Source organism: Bidens hawaiensis, unplaced genomic scaffold (genome assembly GCF_021521415.1).
Source record: "Bidens hawaiensis isolate Kalapana, Puna unplaced genomic scaffold, B.hawaiensis_p1.1 tig00022910_1, whole genome shotgun sequence".
In the NCBI taxonomy this organism is placed as follows: domain Eukaryota; kingdom Viridiplantae; phylum Streptophyta; class Magnoliopsida; order Asterales; family Asteraceae; genus Bidens; species Bidens hawaiensis.
Window position 1 is genome coordinate 36,484 of NW_027493586.1, and position 11,792 is coordinate 48,275.

An 11,792-nucleotide genomic window follows, 5' to 3' on the forward strand; every position below is an offset into this window, starting at 1 on the left:
TGATGTTACTTATTTAACTATTCATCACCAAATGTACAAATACCATTAATGTGGATGGAGAGTTTTATTTTGAGAATAAATAAATTTAACACGTTTGTATGATATAAAGCACATACCACCAGGCATGTAAGGGGTGAACCTATACATAAAAATGATTAAGAGTGATTGGTTAAGAATTTTGAGAGTTAAGACTCTCATTTGTAATAGAATGTTACTGGGTTTGAGACCTGATACCATACTCTCCTCCCAACATGATGACCTCCATTGCCGCCTGTCGCACCACCTACCTTGCCGCCGGCGGACCCCACCTTGACTGATGCGGCCTCCTCGTATTCCATAAATCCAAACTCCAATGTATCAGTCCATCGTTACCACAACCTGTCAACTCACAACTCCACCAACCTAGAATTTTTATAACTCCATTAACGTAAACTTATTTTCCATTTGAATTTGATATTTGAATCATATACTTTTCTTAATTTGTTGAAATTAGAATAATTTTGTAGAAATTTGTTGAAATTGAGTTAGACAGTTAGTGATGTTAAATTGTTAACTTATTGAAATTTGAATTTGATTTTTATGCATTATTATCAAGAGAAGCATCAAACCGTGAATCATCTTCAAGTAATAAACCAAACGAAAATCCATTTGAATGATCTTCCATCCCATGTATGTTCAATTATTCGTTTTTTATATTTTCATTGTTTGATTTTGTTGAAATACCAACTGAACTATCAGTTATGGGTTATTATATTTAGTTGAGCATCAAGGATGGTTCATTCTAGTTAAGTATTAACTGATTGTTCAATGTTGATTAGTATAAGAATTAGGATTTTGGGTTATTATACTTCGTTGAGTATTAGTTGATTGTTCATGAGAATTAGGGTTGTTAATTTTATGAATGGTTAGTTTTTAGATCAAGGACTTTAGGTGTAACTTGAATGTTTGAATTAAAAAATCAAGAAATTTTAGGAGATTTCTTCAATCTAGCCCAACCTGAATCATCAAACTGACTCAAACCGTTTAGAAAGTTCACTTCTATGAAATTGCAACATCTATAAATACTGAAACCTCAGGAAAAAAAATTCTTGCATGTGCCACCGTTCATGGAGTTTACCATCATTTCTTCTTGTCATGACGCCCTTTGTGCCCGACTTTTCTCCTCTCAGTTGTTAAAAAAGTATGCAAAAATGATTTTTTTTATCAAGTAGAAAATGCGTCTTTACACTAAAATTAGGTATTATAAGTAATTATATGTAATTTCATTAAGTATAATAATTATTTACTGGGGTTTTGTTCTAAAGTTGTGGTAGCTAAGAAAGTTGGAATTAAATGAGTGGGATAAGTAAAAACTCGTACCACGTAATTGGGACAATAAGAAGAGACTATATTTATAGATTGCCTCCTTAGACAAAGAAACATTTGGAACCTTAAGAGAGTGAAAAACCTTAACTCGCACCGTAACACCCTGATGATATTATACGCTATTAAACGTGAGCGTGTACATGTATTAAGTGTTAATGGCAAAAATAAAATAAAATAAAAAAAAATGAAAATGAAGATAACTCGGAAACTTAAATTAAATAACTAGATTATGGCATGTTTGTAGAACTAAAGTACAAGAACTGATTGTGTACCTAAGCAAACTAAATCTTGTAAAATATAAAATTAGGGAAAACACACACGCATATGTGTGTGTGTGTGTCAATGGAGCTATGAAGACAATAAGATGAATGGTTTGGAGACTGAAGCTCTTATGTCAGCATGATTTGTAGATTCACTGGATGAGGAGAAGCATGTTTAGGGTTATGAATCAAAGATAACTTCAATAATTGATGCAAAAGATGAAGTTTTGAATGACAAAAAGATAAGAAGAGAGTTTCAAAACAGAGTTTGAATGTTAGCTATCTATTTTAGGCTTTAGTTTGATGTTTGTTTTCGTAAATTGCTTTACACCATGCCTATAAGTTGTGATATTTTGGCTATAGGTAAGTTATAAGGGTTCATGAAGATGTTTCATTTCACGAAATGAGCATAAAGGCTCACCAGATTGCAATCGAAGACGAAATCATTAATTTTTGCAAAAGAAAATTTTTGAACAAAGTACACCGACTATAGAACTATGCGTTGCGTATATGCAGTGTGGGCAGTACACTACATTTAGACCAATAAGCAGCTTATAAAACCTAAAACTCCAAACACGGGTGAAACACCCAAATCATTTTCTCAAAACCAATACGTCGCATGTAATTTATTACTTTCACAAATTACAAAGTCCGGCATTCTCTGTATATCTTTGAAATTTATAAAAACAATACGTCGCGTAAAAAGCTATACATAACGTATATAGGGCGTCCATATAAGATTTGGGTATGGAAATTAATAATGGTACCCATCTATAATCTATAAAAGACAAACTAAAATTTACACTTATTTTTTTTACTATTTACATTCCTTGACATTCACATGACTTCCAAAAAAGATTTTTCCAAAGAGTATTTGTGACATGGAATAAATTATTTAACATTAGAAGAGGTGTATCGAGCGAGAACAATCTGACACACAACTTAAATAAATTATTACATATTAAAAACACCAAGGACTCCATTGTAATTAGCCAACCAACCTTATTCTTCCTGGGTCTGGTTCATAAACCCATGACCGTTACACTTGGCTACAAACAAGTCTCACTGGTCACCTTCATTTATTGCCACCATTTTCACTCTGCAACCCACCATTCATACACCAAGCACCTTTTACAATAACATGTCCATGTAATAATAACAACAACAATAAACCAATCAATGGATTCCGACCGACCACCACCGCAACGCACCGTGACCACCAGCGACTTATTCATCTGCTTCACCTCACGCCACCACCATTCCATCTCATCCAAATCAATATTAAGCCCCGGTAGAACCAGTACCCGGGACCCACCTTTCTCATTAACCACCTCACTCAGCCGGAGGCTCAGAACCAACCGGAGCATCAAAGGTGCCGCATCTCCGGCGACTTTTCCGGCTACCGGAAAGAAAAAAAACGGGAGCTTTGACAACCAAGAACCATCTTCTCCAAAAGTCACTTGTATTGGGCAAGTTAGGATTAAAAGCAAGAAGAAACAAGCGAAGAGGTTAAGAAGCTTGTCTCGCCGGCGTAACTCCGGCGACATTAGTTTCCGGCGTAAAAGTACGAGTCTTGGGTCGAGTTTCGGGAGTAATCAAGACACGTTGCCGGAGCAGAGGAAATGGGTTCATCTGCCGTTGACAATATGTGAAGCTTTAAGGGAGTTTAGTTGTCTGTTTCCTTGCCGGTTTTCTTGTTTTTCTCCGGCGAGTAGGGAGAAAGTGGATAAGGGTTCATCTGGGTTTTGTTCGGCGGTGTTGACACGGTGGTTGGTGGCGGTTAATGATGGTGGTGGTGGTAGTCGGAGAGATATTGAGCTGGTGGTGGGAGATGAGAGTGAAGATGAGGTTGAAGTAGTCGAAGATGATGATGGGATTATTAAGGGTCCAAGAAGACATGTGTTTGATGATTTGGAGGTTGTTAATAATAGGATACAAGGGACTAGTATAGATGAAGGTAGAGTGAGTATTTGTATACCACCCAAGAATGCTTTGTTGTTGATGAGATGTAGATCTGATCCTTTGAAGATGGAAGCTCTTGCTAATAGGCTGTGGGAGTCAACGGCTGGTCAAAGTGATGACAATGATGACCAAGATGATGATGACTCTATTGTTGAAGTTGAAATACAAGACTTTACATGCAGCTTAAATAAAGGTGAAAATAATCAAGAAACAGTTATTGAAGACTGTTCAGAAGATTTAGAAGAAAAAGATTCAAACCCTGAAAGTAATAATGAAAAAGATGAAGAATATACATTTTTTGGCTCATTATTTGATGAAATAATATTGGATCAAGATCAAGAAACTGATGAAACAAAGAACATAGAACATGAAGTCAAAGGCTTTGAAGAGAGATCTGAGTCAAAGGAGGGTGATCAAGGGTTGCCGGAATGTTTATTATTAATGATGTATGAGCCAAAGTTATCAATGGAAGTATCAAAGGAAACATGGGTATCTAGTAAAGATTTCATCCAGCGCCAGTCAAGTAAAAAGAAGCCGCCGGTCAAACCAGCCGACGGTCAGTCAAAGGTCAATACAACCACCACTACTAGGGGTAGTGTTACTAGTGTATCGAAATTTGATACACATGTGGCGGCTCCGGCGCCGGTTCAGCCGGGCCGGTCGTCTTGTTCGTTACCGGCGCCGTCGTCTATGGCGGAGATGCTAGAGCAGAAGCTGGTGAATGCTGTGGGGTATGAGCCGTTTGTGTTAACCAGATGCAAGTCGGAGCCGATGAGAACAGCGGCGGCTAAGCTAGCGCCGGATAATTGTTTTTGGAAGAACAGGAAGCTTGAGCCGCTGCGCCGAGCTTCATTTGGGGTCGGCGCGGCTGGGATAGGGTTTTAACTTTTTTTTAAAGTTTAAACAAGTAAAATTTGGTTGAAGTCAAAACTAGGAAAAAAGACAAAGTTGGTTGTACTGTAAAACAGACTGAGCAGAAGGTGGGCTTGTGGTGTTCTACATTGTGTTAGGGGTTTAAATTGATGATACACTTGTTTAGCATAATAATGTGTACGAATGTTGCATTAAGTGGTTGTACGGTACAAGCACTCAATGTAAATAGCAATTGGATTGTACAAGTATGTGATGCATGGATTGATTGATTCAAGTACATATGTAGCTAAACTGGGAGTGTCTGTTGCCTTTAGGCTGGCTAGGGAATTGATCATTCTTGGTACTTGTTTTTCTTAGAAACTGATGTTTGTCTATGCCTTTTCTACTCATTTTTTCACAATTTTCTTTTTTATTGTCAATGATCAATTGTTCAAGTTTATTACTATTTAGACTATCTACACTAGTTTTTGAGCTTCATGGACGATAGAGGTGGAAGAGAGACCGTGATAATGAGAAAGAATGCATGTAATTCGTGATAATGAGAGAGAATGTAAAAGTTTATGGGAGATTGAGATATTTTCGTATAACTAACATTTTTTTCTCATGGAGGGTGGTTGACCCCATGGTTATACTGTGGGTACGTCCATGTATACGATGGTCTGGGGGCCGGCTGATGTGGAGCTATCCGTAACGTGGTGCGTTTATACTTTATAGTACTATTCATTTATTAGATCGTGTTTATTTATTTTTTTGTTCACCTAAAGATAAAATACCGAATTGTTTGTATTCGTTCGGTTCACGTAACATATCTAGTTATCCTCCAAATAATAGTAAAGTTTTAAAAATATTGCAAATAGGTAGGTCTATACTTGGAAAAAGAGAGAATGAAAAGCATATGAAGTCACGTAAACAGAAAAAGAGTAAGGTGGACGATTGCATGGTCTCATACTCTCATAAAAAAAGTATTCCTTTTTAATCATGTCAAAATCAACATTAGCAAAAGAATACACTACACGGAAAGAGGGGACAAGACACCACCTTTGTGATATTTCAGTTTATCAGTCTTCTTTACCTTTTTTTTTTCTTTCTTTTCCATAATTTGGTATCTATGTTTTACTTTTTATAAATACTAATTGACCAGGATTGGTGGGTCACTTAAAGAGACTAAGTTTCTTAAACACCTAAATGTCAAATGTTCTGAATTCAAGTCTTATGATGACAAAGTAAGTTACTGGTCTAAAAAAACTAAGGATTTATTTTCTGACCCGACACAACCCGAACTCCTTTTCATTTATTCTCTTCCGGGTTGATGATAAAATGACATGTTCTGATCCGAACTCGTTTTCATTTAACCCCTTCATGACCCAACACATATATATTGAGGCTCGTCATTTTCTTTGGTAAAGTGTTATCAATCTAGTGACTACACAACGAAACGACTTGTCATGTGGGATCAATAAATAATTATTTTATCACAACAAATTCATATTCAAAAAGTCGGAAGACTTAAGATATGTTATAGACCGCTTAATATGTGTTCAATATTCTTTTGAACAACGTGTATGATGAGACTCTTAGAAAGTCTGATCATGTGATCCAAATATGGTCTGTGGTTGAGTTGTTGATGCTTCAAGAATGTAAATTGAAGATCTGTTTCAAAATATGGATGACACATTACAGCCTCACCATGAATTTTAGGCCCGAATCTTTGCAAGTTAAAACTTGGTTTGGATTGCATTAATATCAGCTCACCATATGATAAATACATTGCAGCCCATGCATAGGGTCCCGGTCCAACTAGCTAACGAAGGTCGAACTCAATACTTGTGATTTGTGACGAATTCGGCCCCATTCATCGATTTTATTCGTGTATTTATAGTTATCGTTCGTACTATTTTCATTAACTGGGATTAGGGGTGTTCTTCGGGTTTCAAAGTTTTAAATCTCAACCCGAAACGCAAACCAAATCTCTCATGAGTTTTTCGGGTTCGGGTCATTCGGGTTCAAGTTTTTTTGGGTTGGGTTAATCGGATTTCAAGTATCCTATAATACAAAATAAAAAACAAAAAAACTTCAATGCTAAAATTAAAACAACATATTCTTCTTTGCTTGTAATGCAAACAATCAAATAATAAACTAACATAACTTGATAAAACAATTCAAAAGAAGAATAGAACTAAGTAACTAACTCGAACTTCTTCAATCGGGCGTGATTTGATCGTTCGATTACGGTTGTTGTTAGTTATAAACGTAAAACATAAATTAACAATAAACAATCGATCCATAATAGTTGGAATGACAACAATCGATTAGGGTCAGATTCTGATAACTTTAGTGGCTAAGACTAAACTTATTATATCTAAAAATATATTTAATTTCAAAACTAAAAGTTTATTTGGGTTGACCCGAAACTTAAAAATCAAACCCGAAACCAACCCGAGTTACTTGGGTTCGGGTTAGTCTTTTCTTGGGTTCGGGTTTTTTTGTTCAGGTTAGTTCGGGTTCAAGTACAGGTTATTTCAAGTTGAATTTCGAGTTTCGGGTAAAAGTGACATTCCTAACTGGGGATTAAAGGTCACGTCACTTAATTTGTTATTGCATATAAGCCTTTCATTTTTGCATTATCATTGTTATATCTTGTGTTTGTAAAATAAAATATTTTATGTGGAACAAAAGCTGCATAAAATCCTAGCAAACATGAACCACGTCGAATACATGCCCTTTAACTTTAGTAATTAATAGTATGCGAGATGATACGAGACAATAGATTCATGTGTGATATATTGATATACGATATAAGCATCCAACTTTAGCCCGAAAACCCGTGCGTGTCTGCGGGACAACTCCGAAAACCCGAGCCTGCGTGAGAAGATTTGTTTTTGAGAATCCGAGTCCGGAAGAGCACCGATTCTGTTTCGAACCGGAGTACACTGGGAACATACCGAGAATCTGTTTAAGGGGCTTGTGTTAAACACAAAACACAAGCCCGGTTTTACTGCATCGTTTATTTTTGTTTCATTTTCTGGATATTATAATACAAGTTTTCCAACAAACTTAAACAGATTACTAATTATTTATTCTTGTATTTTATGTTTCAGAATGGAATTCCAACCCATGAGCGCTGCTGTTTCTGCCATCGTGACTACCGCTGTTGCTGTAACAACCGGTTTGGTCGCTCCGCTGCCTAATGCAGTCACGTCTCATGCTGAGAAACCAGAGAAGTTCACCGGTGTGAATTTCAAACAGTGACAACAAAAGATGTTCTTTTATTTGACCACTTTGAACCTCGCGAGGTTCTTGACTGAAACCGTTCCTCATGTTGATGAAATGGCAACGGATGCGTTGTCGGTGAGCGTGGTTCAGGCTTGGAATCATTCGGATTTCTTGTGCCGGAACTATGTCTTGAATGGCATGGTTGATGCACTTTATAATGTGTATTGTAAGGCCAAGACTGCCAAAGAATTATGGGAGTCATTGGACCACAAATACAAAACCGAAGATGCCGGTACTAAGAAATTCGTGGTGGCTAAATTCTTGGACTTTAAAATGATAGACTCAAAAACTGTTATGAGTCAAGTCCAAGATTTGCAAGTTATTCTTCATGATATTCATGCGGAAGGGATGCCACTTAGTGAGACATTCCAAGTTGCTTTATCATCGAAAAGCTACCACCAAGTTGGGTCGATTTCAAGAACTATCTCAAGCATAAGCGAAAGGAGATGACCATTGAAGATCTTGTTGTTCGTCTTCGTATTGAAGAAGACAATAAAATTGCTCTAAAAAGAATTGATGGTCCCGGAACAACAAAGGCCAATGTTGTTGAACATGGCCAATCTTCGAAGGGTAAAAATGGTGGAAAGAAAAATCATGGGAAAGGCTTCAACCTTGGTCCGAAGGGGGGAGTTGGGAAGAAAAATAAGTTCCAAGGAACTTGCTACAATTGTGGAAAGCAAGGCCATAGGGCCAATGAGTGCAAGCTTCCAAAGAAAGAAAATGCTCGACAAGTTAACATGGTTTGTGAGGTTGAGAACCTTGTTGCGGTGGTCACAGACCTCTCGATTATGGTCACCGAAGTTAACTTGGTTGGGCAAAATAACAAAGATTGGTGGGTCGATACGGGGGCTACCCGTCATGTGTGCTTTGAAAAAAGTCTCTTTAGCACTTTCAAAGAGGTGACTAATGGAGAAAAGGTGTTTATGGGAAACTCCGCTACGACCGAAGTCAAAGGTGAGGGGAATGTGATTTTGAAGATGACTTCGGGAAAGGAACTTACTTTGTCAAATGTGTTGTATGTTCCCGAAATTCATAATAATCTTGTGTCGGGTTGGCAGTTGAACAAGTTTGGGTTCAAAATGGTGATTGAGTGTGATAAGGTCGTGTTGACCAAAAATGGTGTGTATGTTGGTAAGGGCTATGCTCTTAATGGTATGTTCAAGTTGAATGTAACCGTGTTTAACAAAATGAATGAGAATGCTACTAGTTCTGCTTATATGCTTGAGTCTTCTAATGTTTGGCATGGTAGACTAGGTCATGTTAATTTTAATTCCATTCGACGTTTGATTAAACTTAAATGCATACCAACATTCGATATCGACTCAAATAATAAATGTGAAACTTGCGTCGAAGCAAAACAAACGAGATTGTCATTCAAAAAGATTGAACGATTTACCGAACTCCTCGAGATGATTCACACCGATGTGTGTAATCTAAAAGCAATTCCTACTCGTGGTGGGAACAAGTACTTCATCACCGTTCATTGATGATAGTACAAGATATTGCTATGTTTACTTACTTAAGAGTAAGGACGAGGCTATTGATAAGTTTATCTTATTTAAAGACGAAGTTGAGAATCAACTAAATCGAAAAATTAAAAGAGTAAGGAGTGATCGAGGAGGTGAATATGTTTCACCTTTTATTGACTTGTGTGAAAAATAAGGAATCATACATGAAGTCACGCCTCCTTACTCCCCTCAATCAAATGGCATAGCGGAACGTAAGAACCGAACCTTGAAAGAAATGATGAATGCCATGATGATAAGTTCTGGGGTAAGCCCGGACATGTGGGGGGAAGCAATCTTATCGGCTAATTATGTCTTAAACATGATACCGAATAAGAAGAAAGATCTAACTCCATATGAGTTATGGACGAGAATTAAACCACCATATAAATACTTGCGAGTGTGGGGGTGCCTAGCCAAGGTAGTGGTGAACGCCTACTAATAGGACCCAAAACCGTGAACTGTGTATTTATAGGATATAACCTTCCCGGTGGTTGATGTACATAAAAATATACATCTTTTCAGCATCAAATAATCTCTAAAAACTGCAATTTCTATCTAATAACATAGCATAAAAGGCTATTTATCATAATAAAATGTAATTTCAGGTGAAACCAAACCTCAAACGAAGAAACAAGCAAAAAGACGAAGAAAAACAGAAGAAAACACAAGAAAACAAAGAAAACCCATGTTGATGAATCAATCCTTCCAACCTAAAACTCAATACCAAGACCAAAGCTCGAGTAACCATCAAAACCCGAGCTACTCAAAGATCGAAGAAATGTTAATCCAATTAATGACCAAAACAAATGAAGCAAAAAAGAAAGCCGACTCAAGAGCTGTTGATATCAGCGGAGTATTATTAAAACATGAAGCCGATCTCAAAAGTCAACAAGCATCACTTCAGAACTTAGAAACCCAAATCGGATAAATTGCCCGACAATTATCCGAAAGACCACCTGGCGCCCTTCCAAGCAACACAATCACCAACCCGAATGCAACAGCTAACGCCGTTACATTACGAAGTGGTACGACCACTGTTGTCTCACCAACCTCAGAACCAGTATGGAGAAGAAGTCTCCTGATGAAATGCAGGAAAGGCTGCCAACAAGCATAATCCAACCTAAGGAGCCAGTTCGAACTTATGTTCCACGTATTCCATACCCTGGAAGACTGAAGCAGGAGCGATTGGAAGCCCAGTATGGGAAGTTTCTAGAACTCTTCAAACAACTCCATATCAACATCCCTTTTGTCAAAGCTATTGCTCAGATGCCAAAATATGCCAAGTTTCTCAAAGAAGTGCTGACAAACAAAAGGAAACTGGAGGAACTCTCGCATGTCACCCTAAGTGAAGAATGTTCAGTTGTCCTCCAAAGCAAGCTACCAACAAAGATGACCGATCCAGGGAGCTTTACTATCCCTTGTCTCATAGGAAATTTATCTGTTAGCAATGCCCTGGCTGACTTAGGAGCTAGTATTAATTTAATGCCTTAAGCGGTTTTTTGCAAAACTAGGGATATGAGAACCAAAGCCCACCCACATGAGCATTCAGTTAGCTGACCGATCCGTTAAATATCCTAGGGGCATTGTTGAAAACATGCTTGTCAAAATTGACAAATTTGTTTTCCCAGTAGATTTTGTGATTCTAGACATGGAGGAAGACAAAAGTGTACCTCTAATTTTAGGTAGACCCTTTTTAGCCACCGCAAAGGCTATCATTGATGTTTGTACCGGTAAACTCACTCTCAGGGTCAATGACGAGGCAATCACTTTTGACATAGGAAAATCTATGCAATATCCACAACAACACGATGACACTTTATATTGTGTTGACATCATAGACTCCATCGTAAGTTGCTATATGCGAGATTCCTCCATTAATACCCCATAGAAACACAAGTCTTAGACAAAACACTCAACAAACCCATTTTAGAAAACGATAATCTCAACAACAATTACCAAGAAGAATCAGAAATAATATGCGAAATTGGTGAAATTAATGAAAAATCAAAACCATCAATTGAAGAACCACCAGCCTTAGAGTTAAAAGAACTACCAAACCATCTCGAATACACCTTTCTAGAAAAAGACTCTCAACTCCTAGTAATTATTTCATCTCACCTTTCCAAAGAAGAGAAAGACGAACTTCTTAAGGTTCTCAAAAACCATAAGAAGGCTATCGCATGGAAGATCATGGATATCAAGGGCATCAGTCCCTCCTTTTGTACTCACAAAATCCTCATGGAAGAAGAATACAAACCCGTGGTCCAACATCAAAGACGTCTCAATCCTAACATGCAAGATGTGGTGAAGAAGGAAGTAATCAAACTGCTTGATGCGGGATTAATCTACCCAATCTCAGACTCACCTTGGGTAAGTCCCGTTCAGGTAGTACCCAAGAAGGGAGGAATGACGGTCGTAATGAACGAGAAGGACGAACTAATACCCATGAGAACCATCACAGTCTGGCGAGTTTGCATTGATTACCGGAAGCTTAATGATGCCACAAGAAAAGATCATTTTCCACTTCCTTTCATAGACCAAATGCTCGAAC

General features: G+C 37.6%; 1 protein-coding gene across 2 annotated transcripts; it reads left to right on the forward strand.

Annotated features, from left to right (window-relative positions):
* The first annotated feature begins 2,590 nt into the window (after positions 1 to 2,590).
* LOC143566558 (uncharacterized) lies at positions 2,591 to 4,847 on the forward strand. 2 transcript variants are annotated; one of them, XM_077053227.1, is made up of 2 exons: positions 2,591 to 3,959; positions 3,993 to 4,847. In XM_077053227.1, the coding sequence occupies exons 1-2, from the start codon at positions 2,805 to 2,807 to the stop codon at positions 4,470 to 4,472; spliced, it is 1,635 nt and encodes a 544-aa protein (XP_076909342.1). In that variant the 5' UTR covers positions 2,591 to 2,804; the 3' UTR covers positions 4,473 to 4,847. The 2 variants fall into 2 exon arrangements, with proteins under 2 accessions (XP_076909342.1, XP_076909343.1); XM_077053228.1 differs by having other exon boundaries at positions 3,996 to 4,847.
* The last annotated feature ends 6,945 nt before the right edge of the window (positions 4,848 to 11,792 follow it).

What these genes read in the sequence shown, in the direction of transcription:
- LOC143566558 (XM_077053227.1), top strand. Translation starts at nt 2,805, where the DNA reads ATGGATTCCGACCGACCACCACCGCAACGCACCGTGACCACCAGCGAC. An exon ending in CAAAGAACATAGAACATGAA is followed by an intron (nt 3,960 to 3,992) that starts GTCAAAGGCTTT and finishes TCTGAGTCAAAG; the next exon opens with GAGGGTGATCAAGGGTTGCC.